We start from the raw sequence: 16,022 nt of genomic DNA on the forward strand, positions 1-16,022 counted from the left end.
GGAACACATGTGGCCTCATTCTTTTAGCTTTGTGAACAAAATGTTTTGGGATGGGACTGCCTACCTTGCTTACATCCTCTGATTGGCAACAATTATTTTTATGTTGACACTTATCAGTAGTTCACCACAAAGCTCAAACAATCATGTGATTACCATCTCTAATGGTCTCTGTTGCAGGAGAAAATAAGGATAGATAGATGCTGACAGTTCTCGCAACAAAATATAAATTACAAACTTTGGGTATATGAAAGAAATATAACAAAGTATGATTTGATTAAATATGCAGAGCATGTTGAATATCAAACCAAGACCACAGTAAATAGGAACTATAAATGTATATTATCTGTAAATGTATTTTTCACATTTCCTTTCAGATCATACAAAACGTGGTAAAAACAATCCAATTCCATCTGGTCATTATGATGCAGCCATTTATTTTAGGGATTCAGTGTGGACTAACAGCCTCGCACAGCGCTGTGAGCAAAGCTCTCATCATATCACCTTCACAAGGAAAATGCACTTTGAAATGATTAATGTTTTCTCAGGAGCATTGAGAAAAGGTTGCTGACACACAAATGTATCATTTTCTGTAAAGACTGTTAATAATCTATTTTAACTGTAATGGCTGATGGGCTCCTCACAGATGGATCGAAATGAATCTCAAAAAACACACATCAAACATTAGGAGCACATTGTATAACTGTGGCATTAAGAAAAGGGTGTGGTACTTGTACAACAACCACAACTCATTTTTAGCTGATGGGACTCGTGGGTGTGACTGGCTGGACAACCTCTAATGCTCAGCAAGGTCAGAGATAACAGTCTCCTCTGGTTGGTCCTTGCAGCTGTACAAAGACAGATGTGGTCATCAAAAGGCTCAGCTTACACGTGTGGTCCAGAACTAAAACACAATCACACAGAGCACAAGTGAATCATGTAGCAGCAGCGCCTCAATGATACTCAGACCGTAAAGGTCCCATATCCTCTTCTCATGTAGGTGCCTGTATATATAGTGCACCTGTATGTAGTGCTGATAGCTACTTTACAGAAATGTATAAAGCATGTGCTAACAGTTGTTGTTGTGGCAGCACTTTGGATATTCTTTATTTAATTTCAGATTTTGTCTTTTTTTTTCTGAACCATTATTACAACTGCACAGTTGTCTGTTGTATGTATATGGCCAAACAAACTCTTTGTCAATTTTGTGTTTTTAAATGTGTTTGTGTTGTGAATTGTGGCTGCATTGGCGCTTTCCGGTGCTGAAAGACGCTTTGTCATTTCCTTGTGGTCAACAATAGTTTGTTGTTCAAATTCTGTGTGTGCCATAAGTGATGTTATAGAGAAAGGGAGAATGTCCTTTTAAAGGAATTCTGAAATGTATTATTTCCTTAGCCACTCAAAGTAATGATCCAGTAGGGAAAACAATCCTGGTGCAATAGATGGTGGCGGTTGTGTTCAATCTCGACTTTCTGGTATCTGTTAATTGGCTCACAGCACCAGCTGATGTTGAGGCATGGAGGGTAAATAACTCAAAACAAATTACCTTGATATTTTTGTACCTGTAGTGCATACATTTTTGTACATGTAGGAATTATCTTTTGAAGATACGTGTATGACACATGCTTTTGTACTTGTGTGAAATACAGAGGGGTATTTGTTTCTGAAACATGTATTAGATATATGTAATGTTTCTATGTATATATTTTTTTCAGGGCTGTTTTGTCTCTGTATTATTCTGTTAATGGTGTTTGTATTTGCAAATAAATGGTAGGGAATTTGCTAAACCTATTTTGTTTCTTGGTATCATCTTTATTCCATACTGTTGTCAATGCTAACAGCTATTGGGCAGTTAAAATTAAAACTAAAACGTAGTACTACTGTAGCGTTAAGCTTGATATGTTCTAAAAAATAGAACCAGAAATGTATGTTACAGGATGATAACTGACAGCAGGGGCTGCCTGTGAACCAGAGATCCTTACATGTGATAAACTTCAAAGGTAACTGTATAATGACGTCCATGAGACCTCAGTGAAAGCTGCTGGTGAGAACAGGCCTTTAGTCTTGTGATAGTCTTGTGACCGCCTCTCACCCAGTATATATATATACAGAGGCTCCGATCATTCAAAGGCAAAGATGAACAGATGACATGTCAGGGTTAAATATCCAACAGCAATGTGCTTTAAAAGGCAGCAACCTGCAGGGAATCTTACTTCGGTGTTTAACTGCAAGCTTTGTGCTCCTGCACTTGCTATTGCTGCTTAACCGCTCCAGGAGTCTGTCTGAGCAGAGTGTCCAGGTTGAACATCTGTAGTTAGGAGTTGTCTGATCTCCACGTAGAACAATGCAACAGATCAGAAATACTCCTCAGAGTCCAGTCACACAGCTGCAAGCGACATCTGTCGGAGCTTCAAGGTCTTCTCCAGCTCCACAGTCCCTCTTCCCCCTCAGCTCCAATCATAATGTAGAAGTTAGGAGCCAAGTGAACATAAGGCACATCACACTATCACTGTGGCCAAACAAGCCCCAGGCAGACATATTATGGTTGAATACGAGCATTAAATAACAAATTACTATATTTATATATATAAAAAGAGGATATGTTTTAGCTACTTTTTGTGAAGTGCAGTGCATTTACTGCAACACATTGTTCTAGAGACTTATTTATTATGAACTACTGGTCAGTGAGTCCAAATATTTCATGTGGATGAATATGCGCTCAAGAGAACAACGAATATGGAGTTTAGACCCTTTGCTTGTTACCCTCGCATTAACTCTATAACTTCAACAAGTTCAGCATATACAAGATATTTTTATAAGTTCTGGCTTCAGTGAACAATGGTTATGCTGGATTGGTTAAAATGACATAAGAATATAAATGATTCAATTAATATTATGATCATATCATTAGAGTGAAAACAAAACACTAGAGAGTTTCAGATGGTCAAAGTCAACATAAGACATACTTTAAACAGATGTTGATGCATTCTGATTAGTCTGTAGCTTATTTATATAGAAATGAGAGCATTGAAGTAATCAAGGCTGATAGTGATGAATGGTTGCATAAGTCTCTTTGTATCTGCCTGGCATAGAAATAGTTATATATGTTTTTTTAATTGCATTGATAAAGGTCTTAATTATTAACAGGATTTCTTGAGGGGTTTGGTGTTTTATGCCAGAGAATGCAGCTCGTGTTGAACAGCACAGGATCAGCTCTCAAAGATAGCAAAGTTATGATATTAGGGATAGTATTACTTAGAATATACAAAGTGAGCTGCTAACAGAAAAACTAATTGGGATCAAAATAAAATGTAAAAACTACTGGTAAGATGATATCAAACAAAATTTGCAAGCGATTATTTGAGTAAGATAAGGCAGGAAATGTAAAGACACAACCACAGAGATCATGATGATCGTGATTGGTGGGTCATGATCTTGACGGGGGTGGCAGCTTATCGCGGATTATGATACAATATGCCTACTCATTAGTATTATGCCTACTATTAGTGACAATACCGTAAATCTGTCATTACTGCTCCATTCATCTCTTTTCTTTTCTTCCTCAATGTTAAATATTCTTATTTTAAGATTATGGTTCCTTTATTGTCTCCCGTGGAAGAAATGTGTTTTGTATTACGAGTGCTGCTGAATCAAAACAGTCATTGAGTAAAAAAAAATTGAATACCTTCAATAAAGGCACAACATTTGCATGGGATAATGTGCTCTGCTACATTGAGTTGCACTTGTGTCTGTTCTGGAAGAGGAATCCCTCAGATGTGTCTCTCTCTGAGGCTTCTTTTTGTATGTCCTACTAGATGGGTTATTTTTGGTAGTTTTTCTTCAATGTTGCTAAGTGTTAAGAGACTAATTGTGATTTGTGAATATTGGCTTTACAAATAGGACTCGATTGTTTGAATAAATGAAAGGCCAAAGATTTTTTAAGATTTTCCTTTTTCTATTTATAAAATTAAAAGAAAACTCAAGTTACAATATATTAACTTATCTTTCCAAAAAATTCAACATGTCAGAAAACATGTCACAACTTATATAGGCCTACACAGAAAAGTTTAAAGGCAACATAAAGCGGATGTAGTGGCAAATATTTCATGACTAACATGATATACAGCTTTGATTAAAATACTGAGACGTGAATCTAACATACCTCAATGGTGGGTACGGCCATGATTCATTTGATCTAACTGCTATAGCCAGAAAACACGCTAGTACTGGTCAGTTACTGCAGCTCACTGAGCTAGTTATCTTATTTTGATTCATATAGTTAAAGCTAGGGTTGGTAATCCTGGAAAAGTTAGCAAGAAAAAACTTTAAATGATTTGCCCTGAGATCTCTCACTTTTCACCAGGTATTAACTATAGCACTTACAGTGTGTTCTAAGAACTACTTCTGCAAATTAATATTTTTCAGGATTGTATTCTAACATTAAATAACATATTTGAAGAGAATCATGTTATATCTTATTTGCCTTTAATACATAATACACTGAAACTTAATCTAAATATGTTGTAGTTAGATACAATACAAATATACATTTTGCACCTAATTCACAGATTTTTTTTTTATTGCTGTTCACTTGTGTGATTTATATATTAGTTTGAATGATTTACTTAACTGCTGTTATTTGTAATACATGAATGTTGGATATATCAGAGGTCTGTTAAGTAATCAGCACAATCTTCAGACCCAAGTTCACAACTTTTAAAAATCAAAGCTCTGTAATTCAGCTGGGTGTAAAGCATTGCAGCATTAAAACATGCTTTGACTTTGTGGAGATATTGCTAAAGTTCTTCTTTGAATGTTACTGCCGGAGCCCCCCCCCCCCCCCCATTATTATCAAAATGATCTGGCAAGACATATACTATTGTCGACGGGCCAGTATTGACCTTCGGGCCACCAGTTGTCAGCTACTGTTGTAATTTATCTGAAATGTTCAGTTCATAGACTGACTGTTAAGCCCCGCCTCCACTGACTGCAGTGCTGTTTTCCTGTTATCGTTTGTCCAAATCGAACCAAGCTCAGCACTCCACTTACGTAGACCACTAAGAATATGCAAGCAAATTGTGAAGTTGATAGTGGTTTACAAGATATGCGTTCAACAAACAAACAGATGTTTGTGGAATAGGTAAATTCAGGATGTAAAAAAAATGTCAATATTAAAACTGATGGTGCTGTCTCTTTAAGCAGTCAGTTTGCCTGTGATTGGCCAAAGTGGGTGTGATTCAATCTGTACTGATGTGGTCTGGGATGTTCCACTGGGGCTCCGGAGCAGCAGGTTGCCCCAGCACAGAAACACCAGTCCAGTCAGCCTGAGAAGCAGGCAGTTTCTGCTGACACGCTGATTTCATGACCTCAGTCTTGCTCTGGCACTCTGAGCAGAGACAACATGAGCACAGTGTCTGATTCTTTGGTTGGCAGCAGCAGGTCTCTGTCTGCAGCCAAGAGACACAAGAGTATCAGAAAGAACTCCAGAAGGATTTATTCAGCGTACCAGGACCACCAGCAGGGGTGAGTTAGCTCCGTCTGCTTTCACTTCTTCAGGTGTACCTTTATCAGGATTTCTGGGAAGCCCATCTGCTCCACTCCCGCCCATCTCACTCTTTCTCCCTCTCTTTATGGCTGTCATCTTTCTGAGCTTAAAATGACATCACGTAGGTTATACAATTAGGGACTTCTTAATCAAATAGTCTGGAAACACTATAAAGTGTACTTTCCTTTGTGCTGTGTTACTATATATTACCCTCCATGGAAATCTGACCTGTAGCGCCACATTGTATATCAAGTCACAAGTGGTGACTCTTTATCCTGTCTAGCCTTTTTTTATGCTTCACCAAATTCTGTCAGAAATGATTGTACCGACTTCATCTAATTTATTTAGATAATTAAAAGCCCAGTCAGGTCACTTAAACTGCTGCCGTCTGCAAGACTTATGTTTATTTTTATGGAGAAACGTATATTTTACAAAGACCAAAAGCACCGAAATTAGTACAAATACAGTAGGAAATAAGGAAGTGAAAAAAACAAAGAAATTCTTCTTCCTTACTAATTCTTTTAGTTTCTAAAAAAAATTGTTTTTGAAATTTTACACATCAGATGAAAGGCGGTGAAATGTATTTTTTGTTATCCTTGTATTCAAAGGTTTTTCACACACTTTGGTACTATGATCTAACTTCAACCTAATTTTGGTAATATTTTAACATTGTTTTATTATAATAAATTGTCAAAGTTATGGACTGATTATTACAATGGAATGTTTACCAATTTATAGAGCAGTATGTTCTGTATATATCTGATTGTTTACTTAATTATTCTGATTGCGTAAAAAAAGGGTTTGCAACTTCCAACAATTTAAATATGCCCACATTTCGGACTTTGCCTGCTCAGATAGTGAAAAATATATCTGCATTGTTGTCAGTGCCTAACGGTCCTTCCCTCGTGATTCACAAATAATTCACAAATCACAATTTGTCCCTGGTGTGACTTCCTTTGCCCTTAACCCTCAGCAAGACTATAGGAAAACAATTAAAACAAAACCCTATAGGAAAAAAACAGACACCTCAGTTAGAGCCACAAGTGCGGGATCCCTCTCCCAGGTAGTTTAATCGATTTTGCCTGTAACAGAGAATGTGAACAAAATAGCAAAATTTACAACATTAATGAGGAAAGACACTATTTAACATAAATCAGAATTGATTCATGTTAAATCAATTCTGATTTAACAGAATTGATTTAACAAAATTGGAGAGGTGTGTCAATTTTTTGTAATATTACAAGAGAAAATGTTTGACCAGGGTGGGGGGAGGAGTAATGACAATTGTAATGTGAGAGGTATTGCCAATAATAGTTGTATAAGAGTAGGCCTATTTTATATATAAGCAATCTAGTTGCAGTCAGGAACAGCTGCGATCCGTGATGTGGCCGCAACCATGATCACGATCCACAATGCAGTGTTCCTGGATCTGCAAACGATAAAGCACAAGGGCTCTGGTGAAGAAGTCAGAGCTCTGATTATCTTTGAAACTTGCCAACTTTGGATAGTATCAACAAAACCAATATGATGATTGTAATGGAACATTTATTACATTTCACAGCAAAGACAATTATCAATTCTGGTTCATACAATTCTACCTAGCTGCGACTAGGGACCAGAGCACCCTGTCACTTAGTCAGACTGGGGTCAATGGCACAGAACAATGGAATCACATTTGATTTATACTAAATAAGCCCCTCCTTTCACAGAGGTAGAATGTTTATCCAATCAGCTCTCTGCGTGTTGTCTTCAGGCTTAGATTTGGTCACCTCCAATCTGAATGAAGGACCCCTTCCAAAGTCTCAATACACATTTACATCAGGCATCTGCTTAGACTCAAAGTTTCTGCTGGATGACCCATGAAAGACTCTAGGTGTGAAAACCTTTTGTCTCAGCAGAGGCACAGACGAATCTCTAACGAATACACATCTGAGTCTGCCAAGCTGACCCCCACATGTTGCAGTCTTGAAACACACAGAAATACATCTCAGAATAACATTCCCATCTATAACTGTCATTCCTTGCATGAAACATAACTAAATATAAAATCTCCCATCACAATGATCGACATACATTTTATAGAAATTCATAATTGAAATATACTGTATCTGTTTTATACCAAATTACATTTTGCCGGCTGATAAAATTACTAATTAGTAAATGACCTGCATTTACACAACACTTTTCTGATCTCATCAAACCACTTTACAGTACAAGTCCTGATTCAAATCTTCATTACACAACACTTTATCCATTACACACAGTCAGTGGTAATTTTGGGGTTCTAACCTTCTGGTTAGTGGACAGCACACTTTAACTAATTTGTTTCGCTAAGAAGGAAACTCTCCAGACTCAGGTCCTGCCGCCTACACAAGCAGGGGATCAAACTGTCCACTGTTCAGCCTCAGGTAGCTGTGGAAAAGGCAGCCATCGGATTGACCATACGATTTTAACCTTTTACAAAGAAATAATGAGTGATCTCTGGGGGGGGGGGGTTATATGGTCTCCTGATGACTCTTGCTGTCATACAGTCCCTGAGATGACACTTTATTTATCTTTCCTACATAGTCTCATGAAGTGACCAGTTATCATTGACCCCTTTGACCTATACTGCAGCTCCTCAGATGATGAAGATAAAGAGGATGAGCGGGTGGACAGCAATGACCCAGAGGAAATGTTCCAGAACATTCAGTACCAGAAAGAAATCATCGCCAATATCCGGACCAGACCCTGGCCAATGAGACGCAAGCTCAAAGTTCTAAAGTACCCCTCTGTTTTATTGTTTCTTGTGTATCTGCAGACTGGTAGATAAATGTGTCCCTTCTGTTCTTGAACACACACACACGCACACACCCACACGCACTCGCACACACATGATAATTTAATTTCTTGAGAAATAATAATGTCATGGATTTTAAAGCAAGTGCACCAAACCCTCAGCAGTTCAACCACTAAACGCCCAAGAAGGTATGATGACTGTGTCTCATACTGTCACTGAAACACATCCATTAATCAACAAGGCTTTAGCAAAACATGAATTAGTGTCGAAGAAAGTAACTGTTAACCTGTCCTGGACTGATTTTTGCAGAAGCTTTTTCCGTACAATATCACTTCTATAATGAAACTTAAATAGTTGTTTTTCAACACAACTTTGAGCTCTCACTTATCTAGCCTATTTACAGAATAAGAGGTGGTAAAGGTGCATTGAGTATGTTATCATTTCACAACTCGGGCAGGATCTGTGATTGTTTATTAAGATGGACGACACGTCTCCCCCTCCTGCTTCACAAAAATCAAGCTCAAATATATACATGTCCTTTATTTACAGACATTTTACATAATTTGTAAAGAGCTATGAATCAATTACAAAACTATGCTGGCAAAATTTTCTCCAGCACACAATGTGCCAGTTATGTGTGACGAAAAGTGGTAGTACTAAGACCTTGATTTCACATGAGAATGTGGTAAAGTCTATGATTCTCATACTTACCCATCACCGTTGACCTTTTTAATATTAAACCAAAACCACCATCTCTCCACAAACTGGAGCAAGTGCCTATATACACACACAACCATTTATAGCTGCTACGTGAGGTTATTGTAAGAAAATCAATGACAGTGAATGTCTAGCATGTACTTTGATAAAAAATATTCCTCATTATGTTGATAGAGATCATAGTGAAGTAATGATGATTGAAAGTTATTTTTGGCATACAGGGTTGGTATAGCCTCAGCTGCATCCCAACGCGGTATGCAACTTGAAATTCCTTCGAAGAATTAGTTACCTACGTATTGCTTGCCTTGATTGGATCCTTGTCTTTACTTAATCCTTGGAGACACCCAGAGCTGGGTAGACCATGCAGAGGACAGATAAAGCTCTTAACTTTACATAGCTCTTAACTTGACTATTAATTGGCCCTGTTCTCCAACCCTTTTTAGGAAGACATTTTTTCCTAAATCCCCGGTGGGCATGTAGCAATGTTTCTGTGTCCCGGATTTGTTCTTATGTTTTCAGGTACAGCTTTTTGATTACGACAGGCATATTAAAGCCTACTAGTCTTTCGGGTTCATAATTATAGTGGGTTATTTCTTGCAGATGTTTACAGGTTCTGAAGTTCAAAAAGCGCTTTGGTTTATTTATACTGTCCATTGCTGCAGCGCGGTTTGGCTCAGAAATCATCTGTTTGAGATCCTGCCCCCCCCTCGAAAAACAACTCCCAGACTCAAATGACGAGTCCCACAGAAAGGAGCTGGTAGTCCCGGCAATCCACAACGAAGACTGGAGCAGTGGTAAGTAACATTGTTATTGTGACTATTTCTCTACTTTACATGTCCGCTGACTATACAGTAAAATTTTACATTACTGTGTTTGAGTGTACTTGAAAGAATGCACATAGACGTGGAAAATATCTAGCAAAAAGCTAAGGAATATGAAAGTTAACACTATCTAACAATTAATGAAAGCAGTTACTAAAGTATGTTGCCTGGTAACATCATTAGCACACACTTAACATTAAATGCATTACAGTAAAGCACTACTCTGTCTTATTTAATCACACAGGATCAGGATGTAAGGCGGGTTGTCCTCTAACCTGAAGGTTGGCCAAGTTTTGCAATTCATCCCCGTCTCCCCCATTCCACGTACCTCAGTGTCCTTGGGCAAGACACTGAACCCCCAAATTGATGTACAGTATTTGTTTGACTGAATCTGTGAATGTCAAAAACTGTACTTTAAAGCCTGTTGCATGGTCATCAGGACAACAAAAGCATTATATGAATTCAGACCATTTACAGACCATTTATCATATATACAGTGGGTACGGAAAGTATTCAGACCCCTTTAAATGTTTCACTCTGTTTCATTGCATCCATTTGCTAAAATCAAAAAAGTTCATTTTATTTCTCATTAATGTACACTCAGCACCCCATCTTGACAGAAAAAAAAGAAATGTAGAAATTTTTGCAAATTTATTAAAAAAGAAAAACTGAAATATCACATGGTCATAGGTATTCAGACCCTTTGCTCAGTATTGAGTAGAAGCACCCTTTTGAGCTAGTACAGCCATGAGTCTTCTTGGGAATGATGCAACAAGTTTTTCACACCTGGATTTGGGGATCCTCTGCCATTCTTCTTTGTAGATCCTCTCCAGTTCCGTCAGGTTGGATGGTGAACGTTGGTGGACAGCCATTTTCAGGTCTCTCCAGAGATGCTCAATGTGGTTTAGGTCAGGGCTCTGGCTGGGCCAGTCAAGAATGGTCACAGAGTTGTTCCGAAGCCACTCCTTTGTTATTTTAGCTGTGTGCTTAGGGTTATTGTCTTGTTGGAAGGTGAACCTTTGGCCCAGTCTGAGGTCCAGAGCACTCTGGAAGAGGTTTTCTTCCAGGATATCTCTGTACTTGGCCGCATTCATCACTCTTTCAATTGCAACCAGTCGTCCTGTCCCTGCAGCTGAAAAACACCCTAATAGCATGATACTGCCACCACAATGTTTCACTGTTGGGATTGTATTGGGCAGGTGATGAGCAGTGCCTGGTTTTCTCCACACATACCGCTTAGAATTAACGCCAAAAAGTTCAATCTTGGTCTCATCAGACCAGAGAATCTTATGTCTCATAGTCTGGGAGTCCTTCATGTGTTTTTTGGCAAACTCTATGCAGGCTTTCATATGTCTTGCAGTCATGATAGGCTTCCGTCGGGCCACTCTGCCATAAAGCCCCGACTGGTGGAGGGCTGCAGTGATAGTTGACTTTGTGGAACTTTCTCCCATCCCCCTACTGCATCTCTGGAGCTCTGCTACAGTGATCTTTGGGTTCTTCTTTACCTCTCTCACCAAGGCTCTTCTCCCACGATTGCTCAGTTTGGCTGAACGGCCAGGTCTAGGAAGAGTTCTGGTCGTCCCAAACTTCTTCCATTTAAGGATTATGGAGGCCACTGTGCTCTTAGGAACCTTGAATGCTGCAGAAATTCTTTTGTAACCTTGGCGGGAACTGTGCCTTGCCACAATTCTGTCTCTGAGCTCCTTGGGCAGTTCCTTCGACCTCATTATTCTCATTTGCTCTGACATGCACTGTGAGCTGTAAGGTCTTATATAGACAGGTGTGTGCCTTTCCTCATCAAGTCCATCAGTTTAATTAAACACAGCTGGACTCCAATGAAGGAGTAGAACCATCTCAAGGAGGATCAGAAGAAATGGACAGCATGTGAGTTAAATATGAGTGTCACAGCAAAGGGTCTGAATACTTACGACCATGTGATATTTCAGTTTTTCTTTTTTAATAAATTTGCAAAAATTTCGCGTTTCAGTTTTTTTCTGTCAAGATGGGGTGCTGAGTGTACATTAATGACAAATAAAATGAACTTTTTTGATTTTAGTAAATGGCTGCAATGAAACAAAGAGTGAAAAATTTAAAGAGGTCTGATTACTTTCCGTACCCACTGTATATATGATATAATGTAAGTTTTTATTTTCAACTCTAATAATGTGTCATTTTTTGTCCACAGGTGCCTCTGACACCCCGCCTGCTGCAGCTTTGTCAGCCCACTTGAGGCAGACAACCCACTAGAGGAAAAAAACAGGATTATTTGTGTCCTTACAGTGAAGACTGTTACTTCTGGAAAACGAGCTGACGCTCTGATTCTGAGATAGGAAATGACCCACAAGATGCAACTTCACGCACAGTACACAAATCTGTGTCCAGATTAGAGCGCGACTAAGCCACATTTTTATCATCCCACTGTGCCTGTTCTACACTTGCCTGTTTTCTTGGCCTGTGTTGTGGGCGGCTGTGAATGAGGGGTAGAGTGGTCGTCCTCCAACCTGAAGTTCGGCAGTTTGATCCCCAGTCTGACCCATCTGCATGCCGAAGTGTCCTTGGGCAAGATGCTGAACCCCGAATGGCCCCCCATAGAATAACTAAGTGCTGCAAATAGATGCACTGTATGAATGTGTGTGTGAATGGGTGAATGTAGAACTGTACTGTAAAGCACTTTGAGTGGTCATCAAGACTAGAACAGCGCTATAGAAATACAAAGCCATTTACCATTTAAAGCTGATGAGCTACTTTCGAATTATTCCTTATCATTAGTGAGTCCTCCTCAAACAGTTGTATAATATACTGTAAATGTTTGTGTGCTGGACGTTGTGTGCAGAGCTTTTTACAAGTCTATGGTGCAGAGTGAAGTTGAAAAACATTGTGTTCATTCTACATGTTTTTTCTGTAGTGAAATGATAAAATTTGTTATGAAATTAAACTGAATTTTCTGTATTACTGTTCACATGTGTGGCTTAATTGTTTAAATTATTTATTGAACTGGGGCTTTAGTTCTAACATGTCAAGCTTACGATAAAAAAATAATGTAAATTATGATTTGGGGCTATACAAATACAACTGAATAAAATTTAAGCTGTTTCAGAGGTCTGTATGAAATCGTCACAATCTTCAGACCAGGGTTCAAAACTTTAAAAAACAAAAGCTATGTAAATCAGCTCAATATCAAGCATTGTAGTTACAAAACAAACAAATTGCCAAACAGGAAATGATTCTGTGAATGTTGTTTCCATTGACAGTAGGGATGTCCCGATCCGATATTGATATCGGAAATCAGTCCGATATCAGCCAAAAAAGTGAATATCGGATTTTATCGGACTGAATCTAAAAACTCCGATATAAGCGCTCCGATATAAGCTGTCCATTTACCGCTCCAGGACTTCTATAATAGGTGACTCTGGTTTGATCACACTCCAACACAGTAGGTGGTAATGCCCCTTAATTAACGTTGGTGCCGGCCGCGGAAGAAGAGCGTCTCTGATCCAGCATGCACAGCCCACGTGATCACAACAACGACAACGTGTGTGCCTGCAGCAAGGTGTAGTGATGTCGGCTGTGTGGAAGTATTTTACCGTAAACTCGGACAAAGACGTTGCAGCTAAATGCAACATTTGTCAGGTGCAAGTGTCCCGTGGAGGGACAGAACCGGGAAGGTTCAATACAAGCAACCTCATCGCACATTTGAAAAAACACCACAAAAAAGAACATGAGGATTTTCGCGAGAGCAGCAAGACGAAGCAACAAGCCTCTGGCTCGCTTCAGCAACCCACGCTGGCCGAAAGCTTTGCAAGACGTGACAAACTACCACGGGACAGCAAAAAGGCAATGGCCATAACAGAAAAGATAGCCCAGTTTATTGTGCTTGATGACCAGCCCCTGTCGGTGGTGAGTAATGTCGGGTTTAAACGCTTAATGGAGCACCTCGAACCTCGCTACATTATTCCTAGCCGCCACTACATTGTAGACAAAACTATACCCCGGATGCACGAAGAGGTTAAAAAGTGTATTGCCGCACACGTGGAGAAGGCAAATGCTATAAGCTTCACCACCGACATCTGGAGCTCAGACCATCGTCCGCTGTCTCTGTTGAGCCTGACTGCGCACTGGGTGGACACTGACTTCACACTGCAGAGAGCAGTGTTACATGCACGGGAATTCAGGGGATCGCACACAGCTGATGCAATCATGCACGCCATGGAGGGTTCCTATACCTACTGTTGCTGACTATTGTTTTCTGTTATATCACTACAACATCAGTAACAGTAACATCACTTTATCAAGCCTTTTCTAACATTCCACACAACAAAATAAGGAATAAATATATGTATGATTTGTGCCTATATCGTATCGTATTGATATCGGTATCGGCCAATACTCAAGGCTACAATATCGGTATCGTATCGGAAGTGAAAAAGTTGTATCGGGACATCCCTAATTGACAGCGATCAGCAGCTGTGCTGTTTGTCTGTGCTCAGTCCAATATGCTGAGATAAAATAATTAATATCAAAAGGAACTGGGGATGGTTTTAAGTGGTAGTTTGACATGTCAGATGTATGTCCAAATCACACATAAATTTACTCTGCACTCAGGATCACTAAGAATAAAAAAGAGTGAGATATGCATTTCATATACAGACAGAACGTGTGATTAGACACTAACTGTGAAGGCTTCCATCTCAATTTGAACCACAGGTAATTGGACTGGCAGATGTGCAGGCCGAGACAGAGAGAACGACAGCCGATAGAGAGCTTAAGATGTGCTGAGTATGTGCCATGGATAACAGGTTTTATAGTGGCAGTTTGTTAGAACCGGAAAAAGTTTTATTACCATCATCTGGGATGAAGTCTGCATTTTTATAACCGTTTTAATTTCAAACTGAATGTCTGCGATTGCTCCAACTGCAGCAGCTCACATTTCACATGGCAAATCATTTTTATCTGCACTTGACAACTTTTAGTTTGTTGACAAAAACCTCAGCCTAACTGAAAACATGTTATCATAAGATAAACCATGTCTATTCTCCAACTCTAAAAGCTACAGTTGCTTTCCATGGCTAAGGAGTGTGTCAAGTGTACCTTGAACGGCTGCATTAATTACAACATGGATCATATAGCCCTCTGAATTGTCCCCTGTGCTGTGAAAGGATGGGCTGGTTTCACTGTCTTATGGGCTGTAAAGCTGCATAATTACTTAAGGCAATTTATTTTAATGAGTGCAATATGCTGTAACTGGCTTTAGAGGAATCAAGGTAAACAATTATTTTTTAAATCTTAAAACCTCAGTATTCAGTTTTCAATAGTAGGCATTTAGTGAAACAATTTGGGTGTGAAGGATGGCGGAGGCGATTAATGTTAGTAGATGTATCAGACCAGGTAACATTATTGATGTGAGCTTTGAAAGATAGTGTGCTGTCAAGGATGACAGCCATCATCTTAACCTGAGGGGATGGAGAAACTGGAGAATGATCAATATTGAAGGAAAAAACGTCAGATTTTGTTGGTGGATTTGGTGCCAATAAGGAGAACTTCGGTTTTTATCACTGTTGAGTTTGAGGAAATTGTAAGGAAACCAGGATTTAATTTCCTGTAGGCTATTAGTGTCAGGTTGGGTTAAACAGGTGGCCCTAGAAGCAGAGTTTTAAACAAAAAGAGTAATTTTAATGATAAATATATTTAACAGGCGAAAACAACAAATACAGGAATCTCAAAACTGAAAAAACACAGAGCACACAGGGGAAAACAGTAGAAAGTTACAAGAGAAGAGAAGAAGCAGGGGGCGCAAGCTCAGGAGATGAAGCATTACGACAGGACAAGAGATTACGACAACGAAGCATCAAGGAGAAGCACAGAGACTTATATACACACAGGGAAGGCAGGGGCACTCACAAAGACAGGAAGTGAAGAAAGAAAACACTGGGAGCAGAAACTACTAAATAAAACAGGAAACAGAACACAGAGAGTGGGCAAACATGACACACAGACACAACTCATAAACGAACATAAACACAGGGATAAACATGAAATACGAGGAGGTAATAATAATTAAACTAAAAACACTCATACACTAATAAAAGAGGCAAAAATAAACACTAAAAAGACAAAACCATGACAATCAGGGAGGGAGGTTGACGGAAGGATGGAGGTAGGTTTG

General features: G+C 39.1%; 1 protein-coding gene across 1 annotated transcript in view; it reads left to right on the forward strand.

The window, feature by feature from the left end:
- The first annotated feature begins 5,398 nt into the window (after positions 1 to 5,398).
- LOC128439206 (transmembrane channel-like protein 3) overlaps positions 5,399 to 16,022 on the forward strand; it is a 40,365-nt gene continuing 29,741 nt past the window's right edge. Inside the window, exons 1-2 of the mRNA XM_053421912.1 lie at positions 5,399 to 5,520; positions 8,159 to 8,305. Of these exons, the coding sequence (XP_053277887.1) occupies positions 5,399 to 5,520; positions 8,159 to 8,305 (269 nt within the window). The remainder of the gene's footprint in view (positions 5,521 to 8,158; positions 8,306 to 16,022) is intronic.

Source organism: Pleuronectes platessa, chromosome 1 (genome assembly GCF_947347685.1).
Source record: "Pleuronectes platessa chromosome 1, fPlePla1.1, whole genome shotgun sequence".
NCBI lineage: Eukaryota > Metazoa > Chordata > Actinopteri > Pleuronectiformes > Pleuronectidae > Pleuronectes > Pleuronectes platessa.